Source organism: Oryzias latipes, chromosome 15 (genome assembly GCF_002234675.1).
Source record: "Oryzias latipes chromosome 15, ASM223467v1".
Taxonomy (NCBI): Eukaryota; Metazoa; Chordata; class Actinopteri; order Beloniformes; family Adrianichthyidae; genus Oryzias; species Oryzias latipes.
In genome coordinates this window covers 9760919-9781896 of record NC_019873.2, presented here as the reverse complement: position 1 = coordinate 9781896, position 20978 = coordinate 9760919, and the positions used below count along the sequence as shown (strand labels likewise).

The 20978-nt window shown below is 43.6% G+C and overlaps 1 protein-coding gene across 6 annotated transcripts in view; it reads left to right on the top strand.

Moving 5' to 3' along the window:
* Nucleotides 1–20978, top strand: part of birc6 (baculoviral IAP repeat containing 6) — a 103820-nt gene that overhangs the window by 9788 nt on the left and 73054 nt on the right. For 5 of the 6 annotated variants that reach the window (XM_023963258.1, XM_023963262.1, XM_023963260.1 and 2 more), the window contains exons 4-30: nucleotides 4785–4978; nucleotides 5204–5315; nucleotides 5618–5700; nucleotides 5782–6007; nucleotides 6122–6288; nucleotides 7518–7576; nucleotides 7685–9364; nucleotides 11489–11638; nucleotides 11729–11954; nucleotides 12472–12632; nucleotides 13439–13570; nucleotides 13682–13813; nucleotides 14173–14339; nucleotides 14430–14563; nucleotides 15236–15397; nucleotides 15474–15605; nucleotides 15834–15931; nucleotides 16006–16153; nucleotides 16264–16397; nucleotides 17377–17523; nucleotides 17607–17794; nucleotides 18072–18380; nucleotides 19097–19196; nucleotides 19378–19592; nucleotides 19676–19884; nucleotides 19989–20341; nucleotides 20433–20652. In XM_023963258.1, coding sequence (XP_023819026.1) covers nucleotides 4785–4978; nucleotides 5204–5315; nucleotides 5618–5700; nucleotides 5782–6007; nucleotides 6122–6288; nucleotides 7518–7576; nucleotides 7685–9364; nucleotides 11489–11638; nucleotides 11729–11954; nucleotides 12472–12632; nucleotides 13439–13570; nucleotides 13682–13813; nucleotides 14173–14339; nucleotides 14430–14563; nucleotides 15236–15397; nucleotides 15474–15605; nucleotides 15834–15931; nucleotides 16006–16153; nucleotides 16264–16397; nucleotides 17377–17523; nucleotides 17607–17794; nucleotides 18072–18380; nucleotides 19097–19196; nucleotides 19378–19592; nucleotides 19676–19884; nucleotides 19989–20341; nucleotides 20433–20652 — 6038 coding nt within the window. The remainder of the gene's footprint in view (nucleotides 1–4784; nucleotides 4979–5203; nucleotides 5316–5617; nucleotides 5701–5781; nucleotides 6008–6121; nucleotides 6289–7517; nucleotides 7577–7684; nucleotides 9365–11488; nucleotides 11639–11728; nucleotides 11955–12471; nucleotides 12633–13438; nucleotides 13571–13681; nucleotides 13814–14172; nucleotides 14340–14429; nucleotides 14564–15235; nucleotides 15398–15473; nucleotides 15606–15833; nucleotides 15932–16005; nucleotides 16154–16263; nucleotides 16398–17376; nucleotides 17524–17606; nucleotides 17795–18071; nucleotides 18381–19096; nucleotides 19197–19377; nucleotides 19593–19675; nucleotides 19885–19988; nucleotides 20342–20432; nucleotides 20653–20978) is intronic. The other variant, XM_023963259.1, reaches the window with a different exon arrangement.

Here is a 20978-nt window from a genome sequence, read left to right as displayed (position 1 = left end):
GCCGAGTTGCATCTACACAGCCACGAAGAAATAATGACGAACATTCTAAAATATCCCCGAACCAAGCACCAGTTGGAGCAACTGGTGCTTGAAATATTCATGTTTTCTTTGTATGATTCTGACAAGCGCGTAAATACTTGCTCTCTTCTTCTGAGGGAAAAGCGACTTTAAGAAGCTGGAGGTTGCGCAGCGCCACCTTGTGTACAGGAGTATTTCTGTTTAAATTAAGCGCCATCTAATGTCAGGGAATGAATTTGCATGTTCACTCGGCTCATCGTCAGCGAAAATCGCCTGGGTGTGAACACAAAAAACGTGGCGAAAAACGCTGGCGAATAACGCCTGGCGAATATTCGTCCCGGTGTGTACGGGCCTTAAGTTAGACATATGAGAGTTCAAGAAGTACAGTAAATTAATATGGAAAAACATTTAATTGAATTGGAGTAATATGACATTTAGTTAGATAAATATGTAAATTTGATTTGTATAAACAACTATTGAATTGGATGTACATTGGAAATTAGGTTGATTAAATTTAACTCAATTACCGGTACTTGTTACAAACTGAATCAATTCATTTAAGTTTTATAAGTTGTGTATATATACATCACAATGTAATTGGAAATAAGATCAGAAGCTCCTGTGTTAACTTTGTCTGTTATTCTACTACAAGCAGAAACTCTTTCTTTTGCTGATGATGCAGCCGTATTACTTTTTTGATGGACGTATAATCTTCATACGCCGTGATTAAAATCTCAGACTCCGTCTCACTAAAGTTGAGCCCTCTCTTTTTTTCTCCACGCGTTGAGAATGCCTTTATGTACTTGCCGTGCACACGCATTAACCCAGGGTTACAGAGTAAAGCGTAATCATGTTAAGTCATACCCGGTCTTTTGGAACCGACATACCCAGAGTAAGCAAGTTCAGGTTGATTTCAGCCAGAGTTCAGGGTTAAAATCAGGGTAGCTTAAACATGCTTTCTGGAAAAAACCCCAGGAGAAGTAGCAGCTGTTGTGCATCATTATTGAACCTTTTTTAAACTATTTTAAAGTCTTTCATTCTGGTACATAGGGGAAATATTAAGAGAAACTCTGCAGTCCTCTATAAACTAATAATTATCTGAAGTTTTATAGGTCATTGTATGAATGTATAACTGATGATTGTAATGTTTTTGTGTATTATTCTTATTTGATTGCTTGAAATAAACCATTTCAAATCAAATCAAATCAAAAATCAAATCAAACTGGAGCATCTTTTCTCTTGATGAAGCTCAGACAGACACTCCCTTGACAGTGATTACAGTCATTACATTGAGTTGGTTTTAAATCATCTGAGCATTCCTTCTCTTTCTCTGGACTTCACGTAAACTCTCACACACTGCTTGTAATCTGTTTTTATGATTTAGCATTTCTTAAAACATGAAAACAAATATCATCTGGTCTTATATTGTCTAACAACTATGTTGAAACTATCTGGTTTTGTAACTAACAAAAAATGGGTTACTCTCATACGTTTTTCTGTTTAACAACATCCGGACTGTTGCAAAGATGAATGTGCGTAAAATAGGAAAGACTTTTGGCTGATCATCACTAGCTCCGTGGAGAAAGTGTGTGTTAGCCTGGGGGCGGTGCTGGCAGCATAGACTCTTCCTGGAAGGGGCTGTTCTTCTCTGGTCTATGTCAAAATGTGAGGACCCACTCGTTTATGTGGATTGGGAGGGGCCGATGCTCAGAGCAGGTTTATAGAGGAATACTCAAAAATGTGAGAATGGATCAAAATACCACTTTTCGTGTGGTTTCTTTTCGTGTGGAATCAACACTATAATGCATTTAAAAGGTCCAAAAAATGATTTTACGTGGTATTTTAAACTAAAATACTTTTTTGGGGTAAAACAGGCATACAATTTGTGCATTTGCAGCCTGCACCAAGTAATGTGGTCTTCAGCTTAAGTTTATCAATTTTTTTTTAAAGGTGTTGAACAATACTTTTCACCATAACCTGTAGTTTAAGTTCGACCCATTATTTAAGGATTAGTAGTATTCTGACCAGTTTCAGAGTGCACTGTGGCCGATAACAGACAGGCACTTTTTTTTTAGCAGAATTAGGCACCAGAAGAAATGAGAAACATGTGAGACGACTTTTAAATTTTTAACTTTCTTAATTTAATTGAAGAAAAGAATATGTTTACAAGAAGCAAACAGACAGAAAACAGAACCGCCATCAGCTTCAGCTCTGGTTGTGGTGCTTTGAAACTTAAAAAGGAGACTGCTTAGAAGGAACGCACATGAAACTGTTTCCAGAAAACACTAATGTCTGAAAGAATGTTATTCCACAGAAGAAACTATAAACAATCCTCCATAGAACATAGTGCATTATTTTGTTTACAGTCAACAAAAGGTTCACATCAACAGCAGACTTACTGCATACAGCAGAGCAGAAAATGAGAATCTGGCTGATCCAAAGCGACCATCTCTGAACCTGAAACTGAATGTATTTTTGGAGAAAAATGAAACCTGTTGGTACTAATGAGATTTATCAAAAAACAAAGGGTGAACACATGCACTGTAGTCAGGAACAATAATCATTATGATCATTTAAATTCAGAGCCTCATCTCTCATCTCTAAAAAACCCACTCCAATGAAAATAGTGTTTTAACATGTTCTTGCTGCATTTTTCTCATGACGGAAGACATGGATAAAGGATTTAAAGTATGAGTATTCCTTTATCCAAGTCATTGTGAATCAGAAGTAGGGCTGGGCAATATAGAATTTTTTAAAAATTACGATATAGTTATTTTCACATCAGGCGGTTACGATATATATCACTATATAATCCAAATAACTATTTTTGTCAAATTTTACACACTCTGCTCATAAGAAAATAGTGTAAATATCAGCAGGTTGTATAAATTTAAGTATTTATTTCTTATCTGACTCTTCAGTCTTACAAATCGCTGCATGTTCTGCGGTTTCACCAGTTGATACTAAACACCACACAGGTGAAGTAACCTGGGTGGTGGGGGTGGACAGTGTCTCGCGTGCAGACTGTAGAGGAGGAGAGGACAAAATAAATTCACCAAAAGGAAAGCTAATTCATAGGACTACGTTTACGCAGACGTTTACTCGCCATGTGGCGACTAACACTCTAATTTTAACTCCCTAAAATGATAGCGGATGGTAGGTGTTGATTAAGGACCCTTTATAATAAGTGTATTGTTTTATAATAAGCGTATCGTTTTATCGCCCAGTCCTAGTCAGAAGCAATGGAAAAAAAATGCAGTTTATAACCGTTAGTAGTTGTTGCGTAAAATCTGCAATCGGCAGGCGACGTGCTCCGCTCCATTCTGATGCATTTACTGGTAGACGACTAGATTCATGTAAGATTGTTTTCATCGTCTGAGCTGGAATCTGGATCTAAACGTCTGGATATGTCAATTGTTGTTGCAGTAGTATTGTTGAATTAGTGGTGTGACGATCTGTAAGGTAGCAGGAGAGCGTGTAAACAAAGGGATGATGGGAAATGAAGAGAGGCTCACTCCATGCCAACTGTCCGTCTTGTTAAAAAATATATTTTCAAATAGATTCTAATAATTTGTGAAAGTTTTGAACTATTGATAGGTAATGATAGATAATATAAATAGAAGTCAGTTTTGCATTCTGTTTATTTTTAGTAATCTAACGAATGAGTGCTTTCTGCTTTCTCTATTGCTGCGTTGCCGCATCAACTGCTGCAGCAATGCTGAGAAAACAGCAGCTTCCAGGCAGGACAAAGTCAAACACACCTGTTGGATAAATGCAGCTTTAGGCCACTAAGGTGTCAGCAGTTAAGGGGCTCCTGCTGCTGGCGGCACCGCACAGCAGCGACACCGTGTTGCTGCACTCCTGACCTCTGCTGCAGAAGCTTTCACCCTGCTCTGATCGTGAACAGCACGATTTCTGTCCCCCGCTGTCATACAGCACATCACAGCCCACATACACATCGCACATAGAAAACGACAACATTTAGATGAACAAACGATGAGGCTGGGTGTTTAATGGGGTCTTTAGTGCACCGCACAGGTGCAGTATTCTAGGGGCTCTTCCTTCTGAAGCTATCAAATGTGTATGTTAGAGTTTCACACTTTTCCATTGTTTATGTTTCACGAAAAAAAATGACTGACCAAGTAGTCTTTTCATGGTTTCTATTATAGTTTAGTATTGTCTCATTTCCATGGAGTTGCTGTGTGTAGAATGAGCAACCATGACCTATTAAAATAGGAAGATTTTCAGTTTGCATTAATATGGTATGCATTTAACAATCTATACTGTTATAAACAGAAGAAAAGGAGCGTTTTTGTATTAAAAAGGGGGGGGGGGTTGCTGCCTTACGATGTGTTGCGTGAAATCCGAGGGGAAGGACTCTATGCTATCGTGTCAAATTGATTTTAATAATGTGAGAAGATGTGTTTCTGCACAAATGGTGTAAGAAATGTGATAATGGATAGACAAAGACAGACAAAAAACGATTGTAGAAAAAGCCACATCAGGCCCTGAGTGGAGAAACAAAGACTTTAGAGTGACTGAATGAAACTTCTATCTTAAAGTACAGCTACAGTTTTGGTGCTGAACAATTTCCTCTCCTTAGCTTGATTACATTGTGTAAATAAGAAAATACGAATACTTCCTTTGTCATGCTTTGCATAGCCACACTAAAAAAAGATCCCCCTCTGTGTATCCAGCTCCTATTGATTTTTTTTGCTCTCAATATGCTCACTTTTACTTTCTTTGTCTTTCTGCGGTTCTCTTAGTGGGCGACAGTGACGTTCCACCTCCCCCATCACTTGCTAAAGCTAATGGCGGGTGCCATTGTTGGCGAGCTCAAGAAAATCAACCAGAACGTGGCGGCGGTGTCCGTGGCCTCGTCCATTATGGACAGGCTTTCCTACCTGTTGTCCAGCGCCAGGCCAGAGCTGGGGTTGGGCCCTGGACGCTCTGTGGACAGGTGAGATCAAACCTGTTTTTGGCAAGATGAAAGGAGCAGAAACGTTACTACCTTAACATGAAATTAAATATTTTTTTTAGGCTGGATTCTGGCTGTACCTTAATTTTTAATGTGAATTGATTTTTCAAATCTGATGTTTCAGGTGTAATTAAAAGATAATTCATTTGTCTCTCATTTCTTGTCAAATTTCATTAAAATATTATAACTCTTTTGTTTTCTTCACAGATCCTTGATGTACAGTGAGGCCAACAGGCGGGAGACGTTCACATCATGGCCACATGCCGGGTACAGGTGGGCTCAGCCTGATCCAATGGCTCAGGCGGGGTTTTACCACCAGGTATGTTTCTAGAAACAGCTGGAAAAACTGTAGTAGTGCAATTTTCTTCTGTTTGTTAACAGTTAGCCTGTAAAATTTGCATGTTGGCAAACAAATTTTTGCTAATTTGGACTTCAACAAGTTTGCGTTAACAGAAGAAAATGTGGCCTCGTTTTGAAGAGTTGTAGCTTTGCTCAGTAAACATTTGTAAAGTTAGTTTTGCACAGAAAATAGAGCTGGATTTAAAGGTCAACTCCAGCTTTTTGGTAGTTTTTTTTGCTGTTTAAGTTCACATTGAACTGAATAGAAATTGTCTTCCACAGCCAGCGTCAACGGGGGATGACAGAGCCATGTGTTTCACCTGCAGTGTGTGTTTGGTCTGCTGGGAGCCCACAGATGAGCCCTGGTGGGTGGAGTCTTGATCTGGCTTCCTGGAGTTTCGGCTTCTCTTTGTGACACGTCAAACGTTTTCCCTTTCCTCCTCCAGGTCCGAACACGAGAGGCATTCTCCCAACTGTCCCTTTGTAAAGGGAGAGCACACCCAGAATGTGCCTCTGTCAGTGACCCTGGCAACCAGCCCGGCGCAGTTTCCCAACAGTTCTGACAGCTCGGACAAGATTGCTTGCTATGGCTTCGGCAGTTGTCCACAATTCCTGGCTGCTGCCACTAAGCGGGGCAAGATCTGCATTTGGGATGTCTCCAAATTGATGAAGGTCAAAACACCATGCTACTCATTTGTTAGGCTTCCTCACCTGTCATGTTTAATCGGATGAGCTGTCAAAATCCACGTTAACCCTTTCAGATCTCTCTAACCGTGTGCCTAACAGGTGTATTTAAAGTTCGATGTCAACCCCTATGACCCGGTCATATTGAGGCAGTTGATCCTGTGCAGCATTGAGCAGGGTTTGACGTTGACGGAGTCACAGAGACCAACACTGAACTGGTTAGAGGAGTCATCTTCCTGCTCTGACCTGCCCAAGCTCGAGGGGGACAGGTACGTCGCATGAAGTCTTAACATTCAGGCTCAAAGAATCTTTGATTAAAAACATTAAACAAAAGCAGCTCACCTTATCAGCAAATGTTTAACTTTTCACAGGTTCTCACCCACAAATAAAATGAATTAAAACAGTCATTTGGAAGGCTGTAAGTACAGAGAAAACCCCATCAAACATGTTTAGTTTTCTTTAACTGAACCAAACATCTGCTGGTTCAGCCTTTAACAGAAAATTGCAGTCAACTTCAAACTATAGCTGTTAAACTGTTGAAATGTATATAGCAGATACAACTGAGAAGAAAAGGAGTTGCTAAGAACAGGAACACCATCAATGGCAGTTGAAAATGACCACGCTATGACCATGTGTGACATCCAGGTATAGACAGACAAAAGGGTTATGGCTAAAAAAGAACTAGAAGACAGCCATAGTGATAGATGTAGCAATCTAAAGTGAAGGCAGCATCAGGGAAAAGGTAAGATCCAGAAATACAGAGGTGCTGAAAGAAGAATGGGGGGAAAAATGTGGAAGGTAACAACTCTCCTTGTGGTTGTTGGAATAGTTAGAGCTGTAACCCCCCAATTTGCAAAGTGTCTCTAGCAGATTCCAGGAACAACATCTCAGATTTCTGTCCAGAAGAGTTCAGTCCTAGAAACGGCAGAAGTCCTAGTGTCAACTGCCCCCTCACTTTACTAACAAGTGCTTCATGAAGGGCTCCATACCTGCGTCATAAGTGCACATTATCCTTGCAAATACTTCACAAAAATGTACCACAAGCACGGCAATGGTACATTCCATTTTCATTATACCCCTTGAGTTGGCTGACGAGTCTCAAGGGAAATGCGAGATCGATCTGATCCTCTCTAGGACCCTCTATGACCTGGACAACTTGCAGCACCCGTATGGGTCAACCCTGCAAATGGGTCCATGTGACGAAGGCCCTAGTTGGAGCGGTGCCTGAGCCTATCCTGCGTGCTTAATGGCAAGGCAGGGTCCACCCTGGACAGGTCCCCAGTTCATTGCACACCCCTCCCCCCTGCCTGCACACACTCATTTCAATTTAAGCATCTTTTTTTACTATAATAAAAAGCCAGAGTGCCCTTACAAATCACACACACTCGATTTGTTTATAATTTAATTGCACTGATTAAAAAACAACTGGTGATTAAAAAGAAACTTTGTGTTTGACTAACTTATTAGACATTTTTTAAAATGCCTTCTTATTTTTCAGTGACGATCAGCTGGAGGATTCAGACGGTGAGGAGCATTCCCGATTAGAATCCGGTACAGGTGATTCATCATTCAACATCTTGTGCAGAATCTTTTTTTCCCTTCCCTGTTTTATATGTTTCTTTTTTTAAACAGTGCAAGTGTCTCATTTTGTTCTATCTACTCCAGGCCAGCCTTCCCAGTGGGAGAGTACAGATGTGAGTCTGGGGGTGACGGCACTGAGCGTGCTCCAGCAGCCAGAAAAACTCCAGTGGGAGGTGGTGGCGAGTGTGTTGGAGGACACGGTGAAGGACCTGGAGGAGCTGGGTGCAAACCCGTCAGTAAACCAAACCAAGGCCCACAGCCATGCTAAAACAAAAGACAAGGTCCCTGACCACCATAACATTCCCTTTCCCTGCCTGCTGGCTGGAGGCCTCCTTAGTTATTGCTCTGCTTCCAGCAGCCCTGTGGCTGGTGGTTCAGCCACAGCACCAACATCAATGCGGAGGACCTCAGGAGGTCCACTCAGAACTCAGGGCCCCGAGCCTTTCCTCGGACCTCTGCAGGAGCAGGCTCCCATGGAGATTGAATCATGTAACCTTCAGACTGCAGCCCAGGAGCAGGGCTTCTCTAACCCGACCGGGCCTCAGGCTGCGAACCCTTCCTCCTTGGCCCCTGTGCGCAGGACTATGCCTGTGCTGCTGCTGTACAGCATCAGAGAGGTAGATGACAAATCCTCAGGACAGATGTTCACTCAGATGAACAGCCTGATGAGCAAAGGGCTGCACGAGGAGGGCTTCACTGTGCCTCAGATCATCGAGATGGAATTCGACACGCACGAGCAGCTGCTTCTTCAGGATCCTCCCATCACCTACATTCAACAGTTTGCTGATACGGCGACTAATCTGGGGGGGTTGGACGGTCATGTGAACAAATGGAACACACTGGGGACAGCAGCGGTTAACAGCCCGCCTCGACCTGGAGCGCTGGTGCAATGCCTAAGACTACCCAAACAGCTGGAAGATCAGAATCTTTTTGTGGACTCCATCACGCCGTGCTGGGACGGACTTCACGTTCTGGTTGGGCTGCAGCCCTGTTGCTCCGAGTCTCTTAGTGCTACAAACCAGGTCGAGGCTCTCAACAATCTAAACCGCTTACACTCGGCTCTATGCAGCCAGCGCAAGGGAGACTCCCTTCAATCAGTGGCTAATGGCGTAGAGGGCCGACACACCGGGGCGTCACCGCCTCAGACTCCTCTCATCTTACCCCCAGGAGACAAGCAGCAGCAGCAGCAGCACCAGCAACAACACAAGTCTCAGAGCAGTGAAAGCGGAGGAGGTTACCTTGCACTCTACAAGCTCAACTACTCAACCCGCATTGTCACTTTGAAGGAGGAGCCCATCAAGGTGCAGCAGATCAGGGACCCATCTGATGCCATAACCTCTCTGATACTGCTGCCCCCAGATGTGCTGGACAGCAGGGAGGACGACAGTGAGGAGACTCCAGAGGAACCTCCCCCCTCAGTCCAAAAAAACGGTTTGTCTGGGCTCGAAACTGCTCCGGCGGGCTCTGCTGGGTCTGGAACTGCAGCTCCATGTGGAGCAACCACACCCATCAGCAGTGCTTCCGTCACCAGTCCCTCCACCTCTGCCCCCGGCCACAAAGACTGCAAGCGAGCAGAGGTGGCTGGCCTGGGCCACCTGGTGGTCACCACACAGGCCGGGTATATTATGATACTGGACCTGTCCACATTGGAGGTACTCGCCAAGGTGGAACCGCATAAAAAGGAGGGGGCACCTGAGGAAACGGACCCCTTTGTCTCAGTTACATATTGCTCTGGGACTGACCGCCTTTGTGCCTGCACTAAAGGTAATCATTGCATTCCTTTCTGCCGTGTTACTGACATTATGTTCACAGCTGAAAATGTGGATGGCGACTGTTGCACTTCATCTACATTAAGTCTTAAAAGAAATTTGAACTTTTCAAGACATTATTAAACTACTTTAAAAGTTAGTGTTTTTTTCCAGAAAACTCATTCAAGCAGCTTAGGAAAGACAAAGTTTGACAGAAGTTTCAATGTAATAAGGGCATTCAAATATGCTCTGAACATGGAGTCCTGTTAATTGCTGTGTAGTTTCTTTGAATGTTTTTTCAGAATATGTCCTGGTTGTTCAGTCTGTCTGCGCTTAGTTTATTACAGCTAACAGTTATTTTGTCGTTGAGAAATTGATGAATTAACTTTTCACTTAGTCAGTTATTAACAAATATTCCAAAAGCAACGATTGCTGTTTTACTCCGACCACACTCATGTATGTGATGCTGCTGAAAATATATTTGGTTGAATCATTTGGTTTAGTTTGTAGATAAATCACGGTGGAGGCCCTGGTTCAGATCTCAACTAGGACCTTTGTGTGGAGTTTGCATGTCCTTCCCTTGCACATCTGGGTTTTCTCCAGGCACTCTGGTTTCCTCCCACAGCCCAAAGACATGCTTCATAGGTTATGTGGTGAATCTAAATTGCCGCTAGGTGTGCATGTGAGTGTGGGACCCTGCAACAGCCTGGCGACCTGTTCAGGGTGTTCTCTGCCTTCGCCCAACAGTAGCCGGGGCAGCCTCAGGCAGCTACACAACCCCTAAGGGGATACAGCTGTTAAAGACGATAGATGAAGTCTAGGAATGTGATCATTGGAAAATCCTGATCCGACATGTTTTAATCCATAATCTATGTTGTACTTAATGCCCTGTCTTTCAACTTTCTTTGTAACCTTCTCGAATGCTGCAGTCCTCAGTTGTATTTGTGGTTGCCTTGGATACAGCACCACAACCCAGACGCATTGATTTCTTGTCTCCCTTTTCATGTGTTTCTTAACACATGTGCAGTTGACAAGTTTTAATGTCATTTCCTTGTGAGGGAGAAGGCTTTTCTCCCTGAATGTGTCTTTTACAGCTAATAGCACACTAATTAGCAATCAGCAATAGTCAGGCCCTTTTGTTATGTTTTACTAACTTTTCATTTTTTTTATTAGTTAAAATACTTGACGTTTAGAAGAAATACAAAAAAGTAATTATCAGCAGGATGCACGAGCATCTGGATTTTGTCGCTGTCAAAACAAAAAAATGTTAATCTTAAATGGCTTAAGCCTGTTCTTCTGGCCTGGTAACCAACTAAGGACTATTACTAACGGGCAAATAATAATATAGAAAAATGACCATTACATAAATCTTTTCCTAAACCTAATTTGACGGGTTTTTTTTTTAGCACAAAAATGTTTACAAATCACATCGATGTTATTTTATGTGCATATGTCTTTACCAGTTGGTAAAGGGATTAAAAAGGACATTTCAAAGAAATATCCAAAACTTCGAAAAGTAAAAGGATCCCTATGGAAGTGAATAGAAAAGGCTTCTTTAGAAAACCAGCCTGAAGTGATCATTTTACAAACTGCAGCATTTGGTGTATTTATTTTAAGTTAAAAATTAAATGTAGGGCTTGACACTTAAATTACTTCTTCTTCCAAAAATAACCACACAAAAAAATATATTCATTTAACAAGTGTTGATGGTAACAAATTAATTATACCACACCAACATTTTTGGGTACCACCATAAAAATATGATAGCATTTCAGCAGGAAACCTTATGACAAAGTTAAAAGGAAATACATTTAATATTGTTATAGTTCTGCAGGACAAAAGAAATGTTAAACTCTGAATATCAGAGAAGTTTATTGATCTTTTGTTCTTTAGTATTGGTAACAACCTGCAGCCCAAACAGTGCTGATACATGACTGTAGATCCCTGATAAACTTTAAAAAGTTTGGGTTTCACACTGTCGTTACCTGAAAGAAAAATATTCCAGTTCTTTTTAAAAAATTTTTTACCCACGCTGGTTCTCTTCATGTGGTCCGGGGAGCTAATGTGAAGTCCTGAGGGTTGATGGGTAATCAGCATATCTTTGTACGAGGTTCATTTCTGTGTCTGCTCTCTTCTGAAGGTGGAGAACTTCATTTCCTTCAAATTGGAGGTGTGTGTGACGATGTAGATGATGGAGACATGTTTATCGATGGCCCCCTTTTTAAAGGGGCTGAACTGCTTTCTGATGGGGCCAAGCCCTCCTCCAACCCCTCCAGCCCTGGAGTCTCAGGTGAGCCTGATGCTTCCATCATCTGAGGTTGGTGCTGTTCTCAGTTCTCACCTTCATGTACATAAATGTTTCTGGCTGGCCCCGCTGCAGGAGTGGAGCTTCTCGTGGACCAATCGCTGACCACAGAGAGTCTCATGTCTTTGGTTGAGTTGACACGCTTTGAAACGCTGACCCCCCGCTTCTCAGCCACTGTGCCGCCGTGCTGGGTGGAGGTGCAGCAGGAGCAGCAGCAGCGGCGGCACCCACAGCATCTCCACCAGCAGCATCATGGGGATGCAGCTCAGCACACCAGAACCTGGAAGCTGCAGAGTGAAAGGTAGCTTCTACCTCCTTTATTATGAGTAAGGATTGGCATGTTCAAGTTCTTTGTGGAGGCATAATAGTTTTAAATGGCACATATGGGTTTCTTTCTGTCTTTTTTTTAGATAGTGTATCATTTACAATGAAATTACCTGATAAACTGCATGGTTGTGTAGTGTTGAGTGAAACAGACATTTTCTATTGTTAAACTTGTTAATCTACTTATTCTTCTGATTATTTTGCTGTGATGCAATGGCTGTTATCTGAGACAACTGAGCTTTATTCTGAAATTTGTGGAAAGCGGTATTCATCAGCAGAAATGATTGATTACTAGATTTGAAACAGCCAAAGCTAAAGGAAAAAAAAATGAGAAACTGCTTCTAAAAAAGGATTAGGTTGTAAGAGTTCAATCTTACTTAATTCCAGAGGAAGTGTCAGATGTCTTAAGATGAGATATCAAAGCTTTAGAAACAAAACATTCAAAGGCTTCAAACCAGTTCGTGTTCTAAACCCGAGCATTTCTGTGTCCAAAGCTCCAGTTGGGATGAGCATGTGTTTGAGCTGGTCCTTCCCAAGGCATGCATGGTGGGCCATGTGGACTTCAAGTTTGTCCTTAATGCCAACATCACCAACATTCCTCAGATTCAGGTCACTTTACTAAAGAACAAAGCTCCAGGCCTGGGCAAAGTCAGTGGTGAGCATCCTGTGTTCCAACTCTTAGCCTTTTTTTTCATGCAATTTCTGTGTGTGTTTGTTATGTGACTTATCTATAGGTTAGGAGTCTCAAGGTACTATGTTATGATGTGATAAGCCACACTTATTTGTTAAAAAAAGTCACTAATAAATCGTTAGAAAATACTTTAACCCTGATTCACATTATTTGTTTAATCTATGTGAAAATGATTTTTTTTTTCTATTCTTATAGTGAGATTTATGAAAGGTCTGAAACATGGTAGCTTTACCAGAAGCTGTGAAACCTCACTGGTGTCTTACTGAGACAAAAACCAGTTAAATGATGATTGTTTTTGGTCACTCTGTGAAGACTTAGAAACCTGCTGGTAGTTAATACAGTAAAAAACTGATGCCACACATGTACTGTTGCTCTCAGTCTATAAGAACCACTTTGAAGTCCATGAAAGCCCCACTCTGATCATCTTTTGATCCATTTTCAAAGCGTTCAGAGAGGTCCCTCAATTATGATGATGCGGTTTTTAGCCAAATCAAAAAAACTTGTTTTTCTAGGACACGGTTCGTCAGAGCGATGGTAGTTGAGTAGAAATTCCCGTCTGAGTTGTGGGTGGAGCCCTTGGCACAGAAACTCCTCCCCCTACTTCCCGTCACACATAACCCTTAATTTTCTTTATATATGTCTTCAATTATCAAAAAAATGCCACAAGAACATGTAAAAAAATCGGAGTGTGTCTTCAAAGAGTTTTGGGAACAAGGTGCACAGAAAAGTTGGTGCTGGCCTGTGATTCTTGTTTCCTGTGTTTCGAGCAGAGACACCTGTAGACAGACAAATCTCCTTTCCTCTGTCGAACATCCTCCATGCCAATGGGGAGAAGAACGGCCAACCCCTGCTGCAGGATTTTACAGAGGACATCCAGTTCATGGACATTGAGGAGACCTCCGGTGAGGGCCATCTCCTCTGCTGCCCGCAGCTGTTCTTCGTCACACAGCTGCTCAGCCGAGCTCAACTTTGGAAGCGTTTTAACCCTCCCTGTGCTTAATTGTTCCCTCCAGGCTCGGTACTGTGTCCATTCCTTGAAGATCACAAGGAGGATATTTTGTGTGGTCCAGTTTGGCTGGCCAGTGGGCTAGACCTCTCCGGTCACTCTGGCATGCTCAGCCTCACCAGCCCCAAACTGGTCAAAGGTAATTGTGGTCCCAGACCGTTTCATCTTGTGCTCAGCAACTATTCACTAAACAGTACATTGTGCCTGAGGTGTAATTTACCTTCTGGATGGGGTTACTGTTGTCCAAGTGCCAGTGTTTCATCATGTGGTCACAGCTGTTTAAACCATCTTTTGTTTCATGGTTCGAATCTGTTTTTTTTAAATGAAATGAGCAGTCCCCCCCCCTTTTTTTAAATCCTTGTCTGATTTTTTCTTCTTTAAATTATTTTTAAAGAAGACCCCTTTTTTTTTTTCTTTTTAAATCTGACTCTAACTTGACATCCTCATATTGTGGCAATGAAAAGTTGTAAAACACTCAGACGCTTCTTGGTGCTACAGGCATAGCAGGAGGGAAGTATCGTTCCTTCCTGGTTCACATCAAAGCGGTCAGCGAGGGTGCAATGGAGGAGAGCCCGAGGCCCGTGGTGCGGATACCCAGTGTGAAACCTCACAGCTCAAAAGCACACTCTCTGACCACGCTGCTGCAGCGCGCTCAGGCCTCCAAGGTATGACCCCACGCCTTGCAGGTCACTCAGGTCTGGTGCCCCTTCTACTGTGAACCTCAGTCACATTCTGGCCTCTCCTTCCGTGTGCAGGAAAAGATGTCTGCAGGGAAAACGGAGGCTTCAGCTCAGTCCAAAAAAGTGGAGAATCTGCGAGGCTGTGACCTGCTGCAGGAAGTTTCAGTAACAATCAGAAGGTTCAAGAAGACGTCCATCCCAAAAGAAAGGTTTGCTCTTGCCTTTGAAGCCTGCAGATTGACTAATTCAGATCTGGTCCTTCTCTCCCTTGTGCTACAGACACTGTGATGTGCGTTCTATTACACGCTATGTGCAGGGTTTTGAACGTGTGTTCAGCTCGCAGTGTTCATACTGGACAAACACGGAGGGGCTTCTTCGTTTTCTGCTGTTCTACTAGCACATGCCCTCCACCTACAGTTGGAGGAGGCTTGGTGCAAAATGCTGAAGTGGTGCAGATCTCATGAATCTTGCTCCAGGCTTTTTCTTTCACAGCTCTATTCTGATGTATGAAAGTCTTGGTGTCGTATGATTCCAGCCGGGCACAAACCCCAATTATTAATTTAATTCCTTCATAATCAATTTTCAAATGGTTGGTCAAAGTTCAACCTGGTTCAACTTTTAATTTTGCAACTAGAACTTGCTTCATGTAAGTATGAGAGTTTTCAATACAGAAGCCTGAAACGCGCAAAAACATGTTTACATAGACTTTTCATTGGAAGTGGTCAGTCGGCATGGTGCAGAGAGCGATGTAAACGTAGCTTTGTACCTGAATCTAAATTTTCTGCTGAAAACTTAAATCTTCACTGCTGGATTTTGATCGAGCGAATTTTTGAAAGCAGCTCCTGTTAATCCAAATATTGTCACTTCGTTTTGTGTTCCAGGGTTCAGCGATGTGCCATGCTGCAGTTCCAAGACTTCCACGAGAAGCTGCTTGATGGGCTGTGTCGGCGAACAGAGGGCAGCGTGGCTTCTGAGCATGCTCAGAGCCTTATCCTGGACATCTTGTGTTGGCTGGCTGGGGTTTTCTCCAACGGGCCCTGCAGGTCAGCCTGGTGACACACATGCAGGTTCCATGTCTGCGCTGCTTCAGCATCAAAACCCTTCCTGTCTGGATTTCAGCTTGAGAGAAGGAAAAGAGGGCCTGCTGGTGAAGACTCGGATGAGGCTAACAGAGATTGTGCGGATGTGTTTCTTTGAAGCTGGCCGCAGCATAGCACACAAGTGTGCACGCTTTCTTGCACTTTGTATAAGGTAAGACACATGCAGTAGGCTCTTTTCCCCTACAACGGGGTGTGTCTGTATCTCTTTGTCCTGTTTTGGAGTTGTCCCACATCTTTGTATTTCTTCATTGACGAATGGGCACTTTTCATGACAATGATGCTGTTTTTTTGTCTTTGTTTTGTCCTGGGGACAGTAAATCAGAACTGGGTGTAGTGGTACTGAATTAATGATGAACAATAATGGCTGTTTCATTTGCAGCAATGGAAAAGGGGAGCCGAGTCAGCAGGGGTTCAGCATGAGCCTGCTGAAAGCTCTGTTGGATAACATGCCTTACTTGCCTGCTGCCGCAACAGGCGGTGAGTAATGCAGCAGCAGCTCTCTTCCCCTCAGAGGCCTACAGTGACCCAGATTCTGTTCTGTCGGCTCTCAGGTGCTGTGTTTTGGTACTTCGTACTGCTGAACTACGTGAAGGAGGAGGACTTGGCGGCGTGCAGCACTTCCTGTGCCTCTCTGCTTACAGCAATCTCTCGGCAGCTGCAGGACCGCCTCACACCACTGGAGGCACTGTTGCAGACCAGGTAAACCTGTCTTTCAGCAGAGGGGTTTTTAGTCCTAAAACTGCTGATGTTGTTTGTCTGGACCTTTCTGGATTTTGACTTTTTTCACCTGGTTTGTTGCCTTTCTCCAGGTACGGTTTGTACAGCTCTCCGTTTGACCCGGTGCTCTTCGACCTGGAGGTCAGTGGATCCTCCTGTAAGAATGCCTTCAACAGCAGCATCGGAGTTCAGTCAGATGAGATTGATCTTTCTGACATCCTCTCAGGTAATGAAATTCTGGTGACTTTCAAAGAAATTAACTCTTCTCGTTTTGATCAGTTTTTCAGATGGCGTTCAAATGACTCATAACAGCTAAAAAAAATACAAGTTCTCTGTGATTGACACAATGTTTTTTTTTCCCATTTACCATTCCCCCCCTCATTTTTAGCTGAATAAATTATACCATGTTAAAGAGAGTGAGGGGGTTTAAATTTAGGCAGATGTAACTTTTGATTGCATTTAGAAACTGTAAGGCTGATGATTATAACTACACTTTACAGTAAAAAGTCCTGCAGAGGCGATTTTTCGTTCTTTTTTTTAATACTACTGCTGCTCTGCAGAAAATGTTTTTTTTTTTTAAAGTTTGGCTGTAAACTGCATAATCATAAATAAAAAATCACTGGGAATGCTTTGAAAATGAAAAAAAAGGTGACTGGAGTGGGTCTTGCATGTTTGAACCAAAATAATTTATGCTTATTATTTTGGGCATTTTAACAACCAATAAACTAGCTTACAGAACCAACTAATACGCCAAAGATTTCCTGCAAAAAATTATTTCCTAGCATCATTCCCTGCTTTGTGATGTGTGGCTTTTTGAACTGGTGTTGCACCTTTTCACCAGTGCCCTGTCTGTTTTATGCTGATGATCTTATAGTTTGTTTTCATGTGACTACATAGAAACATTACCCATACCTGTTTTTCTAAAGAAGAATATAGGAATTGTGTTTTGCAAAACTAAACTAGTTAGAACTAAGGTACCACTGTACACATTTTAACAGGGGTCAAAGGATTCTGTTTAATTTTGCACTCATTCTCCTCTTCATCACTCGGGTTGCTTTTCATTTTGACCGCTGCAGTCTTTGTTCTTCCCTAAAATAAAACGTGAATTTTATGGATTTCTGTTCGGTTGACAGCCTGTAGAAAACACGCTGACTCTCGGCATTCTCCCAACATAAACCTGAAGTTTAGACTGTCACTGTTTGCAGGGAACGGTAAGGTGAGCAGCTGTGCAGCAGCAGAGGGCAGCTTCACAGCATTAACTGGACTCCTGGAGGTTGAACCTTTGCACTTTACTTGCATCTCCACCAGTGATGGCACACGGGTGGAAAGAGACGACGCCAGCATGTTCACTGGTAACCTTTTCCTTGTGTCACTCAGCCATAGCCCAACTTTCAATGCTCGTCCTTTGGGGAACCTTTTTGCCTTTGACCCTCAGTGAGTACATTTGGTGTGACCCCCACGGTTGGCGGCCTCTCGACTGGCACGGTTGGTGAGGCCTCAACAGCTCTGAGCTCCGCGGCTCAGGTGGCCCTTCAGTCGCTGTCTCATGCCATGGTGTCAGCTGAGCAGCAGCTGCAGGTCCTGCAGGATAAACAGCAGCAGCTGCTAAAGCTGCAACAGCAGGTAAACTATGACTGCCTTGTGTGGCGCTGGCAAGAGCTAGAAACAAGAAAAGCAGATTTTTCTTTTGTTATCAGCAGAATTTTTATGTGCACTCCTTACAAAAACTCAATCCTTCAATACATTTTGTGTGGAGAGAATAATTGATATTTCAAAAAGTCATTTAAAGGTTTCAAAACCAAGAAAACATATCCATACCTTAGGTTGCGTGTGTGCATAAGGGGGAATTGGGAAATCCTCATCACAGTTCTGTTGGGTCAATAACACCTTCTACCTGCAGAAGGCCAAGCTAGAAGCCAAGCTGCATCAGACCACCTCTGCAGCTGCAGCTGTGGCCTCTGGAGTGCCCATACACAACTCTGTGCCTTCCAATGCCTCATCTGCTCCGGGCTTCTTCATTCATCCCTCCGATGTCATCCCGCCCACACCCAAAACCACGCCTCTTTTCATGACTCCTCCCCTCACACCTCCCAATGAGGCCGTGTCGGCAGCCTTCAGTGCCGAGCTGGCGCACCTGTTCCCCGGCTCTATGATGGATACGGGACCGGTCAACCTGTCTGCACACAAGAACACACACAAGTCCAAACCGGTGAGACTCACACTCCCCTCTCTGTTAATTATTACTGGATCATGACGGGGAGGGGGGGTCCGAGACCTTTTAAACATTTCCAGGATTATTGTTATAATGCAAGCATCCGGGTAAACATGGATTTGACAGAAACGGAGGCTCCTGGATTCTGCTGTGTTTAACCTTTTGACTCAGTGTTGACATCCTTTTGAGGACTCTTCAACCGTTTACACTATTAACGTAATTTGTAAAGTGGAGAAAAACAGCTCTGTGTTGACATGCAACACTTAACAGCAGCAAAGTTCTAACACAACCAACGTAAATCAACAGATTGTCAGGGAGAAAAGCGGCTTTAACATAAAATGTTGCACCGATAAGAGAAGGAGCTTTTCTTTGCATCAGATTCTGCTGGTTTATGGTGATCGTGTTAACTGCCCAAGAGTTACGGTAGGTCGAAGAGCGTGTGTAATTTAGGCATCGCTAGGGACACCTGAATGTAAGCAATGTTCCTGAAACACTATAAACAAAACCTAACTGAACGAATTTTCAAAATTGCTGTGTCCTAATCTCTTGGTGTCGTTTTATTGGACCCATCCACATCAAGCTCATGTTTCTCAGTTGAAGGTTACAGTTTTAACATTTGAGATTAGAGGACTCATTTTTTACCGGCAGGTGGTCCTTCTTTTGTCTTGTTGTTTTTGTTTGTTTACCAGAAGTCTTTTCTGTCTCACTTCCAGAGTCCCATGGGCAGTGGGCTGGCTCTGGCCATTTCCCAGGCGTCTCACTTCCTGCAGCCGCCTCCTCATCAGTCCATCATCATCGAGCGGATGCATTCTGGTAGGTCTTATTGCAATATGTTGTGCAAATGTGCTGTTGTGTATTTATTTACTTTTTATTAATGAAAGCCAAAAAAGATAATTTCTAAGCAGTAGATGTCCTGTTTTGGTAAAAAAATAAATTTTTATGGTTGATTATTATTAAAGTTTCTTTATGGTAACTGGAGAACTTTTCTTGGCAGGAGCTCGCCGCTTTGTCACGCTGGACTTTGGCCATCCAGTCCTGTTGACAGACGCTCTAATCCCGACCTGCAGCGACCTAGCCTCTTTGTCTATAGACATCTGGACGCTGGGCGAGGAGGTGGACGGCCGCCGGCTGGTGGTGGCAACTGACATCAGTACCCATTCACTCATTCTGCACAACCTGCTGCCGCCACCTGTCTGCAGATTTATGAAGGTCTGCTTCTCTGCAAACTAAAAGAAAACAGTAGCCCAATCCCACCAAAACAGCTGACAGGTTTGTTGTTCTTGTTCTGTCAGATCACTGTGATTGGCCGCTATGGCAGCACCAACGCGCGGGCTAAGATCCCCCTGGGCTTTTATTACGGCCACACTTACATCCTGCCGTGGGAGAGCGAACTGAAGCTCATGCATGATCCTCTGCGGGGAGAAAGTGAAGGTGCCAGTCAGCCCGATGTTGACCAGCATCTGTCCATGATGGTGGCGCTGCAGGAGGACATACAGTGCAGGTTAGACTGACATCATTTTAATTTTGGATCTTTTAAGTCATTCTGATTGTTCACCTTTACCTGCACAAGTGGAAAATGAAATGAAATTGACCCGCCTGCTCCAGGTACAATCTGGCCTGTCATCGGCTGGAAACCCTTCTTCAGAACATCGACCTGCCGCCTCTGAACAGTGCCAACAACGCCCAGTATTTCCTGCGAAAGCCAGATAAGGTGGTGGAGGAAGACCAGCGCGTTTTCTCCGCCTATCAGGACTGCATCCAACTGCAGCTCCAGCTTAACCTGGCTCACCACGCGGTCCAGCGGCTGCGAGTGTCGCTGGGCGCCAGCCGCAAATCCCTTCTCACCTCAGGCTCCCCTGGGGCTCAGGATCTGGTTCACAACTCTTCCACAGAGCAGCTGAGAACCATCATTCGTTACCTGCTGGATACGCTGCTCAGCCTGCTGCACTCCAACAACGGTGAGGAGACCTGCCGCAGCCACAGTGCTGCTCGTGTGAGTTCTGTCGTTTGGGGCGCAAACACTTGAATCTTCGGTCTGCATGTTTCCAGGACACTCTGTGCCGTCGGTTCTCCAGAGCACCTTCCACGCCCAGGCCTGTGAAGAGCTTTTCAAGCACCTGTGCATCAGTGGGACGCCCAAGATCCGTCTCCATGCCGGCCTGCTGCTGGTGCAGCTCTGTGGAGGCGAGCATTGGTGGGGCCAGTTCCTCTCTAATGTTCTGCAGGAGCTCTACAACTCAGAACAGCTACTCATTTTTCCTCAGGACAGGTGGGTGGTCTCAGATTCCATGAGTTTTTTCCCCAAGTTACTGCCATGTCTTCCCTGATACTGAGGAGAAATGCAGATGCAAATCTACAGTGAAACATGGAATGCCCCATCTTTTTTCCTGTTTGTACAAGATGATGCATGTGTGTTTGTGACAGAAACGTCGCAATATTGCCTAAGCGTAAACATTTATGGTTTTCCAGAAAGCCACACATAACCAGTTAATAAAAACCCTTTCTAGGAGCTTCAAAGAAAAAAGCCAGGAAATAAATAACACTTTCTGAAAATAAAATTAAATTCACTACCGCGGGCCATAGTTTGAGGGACCT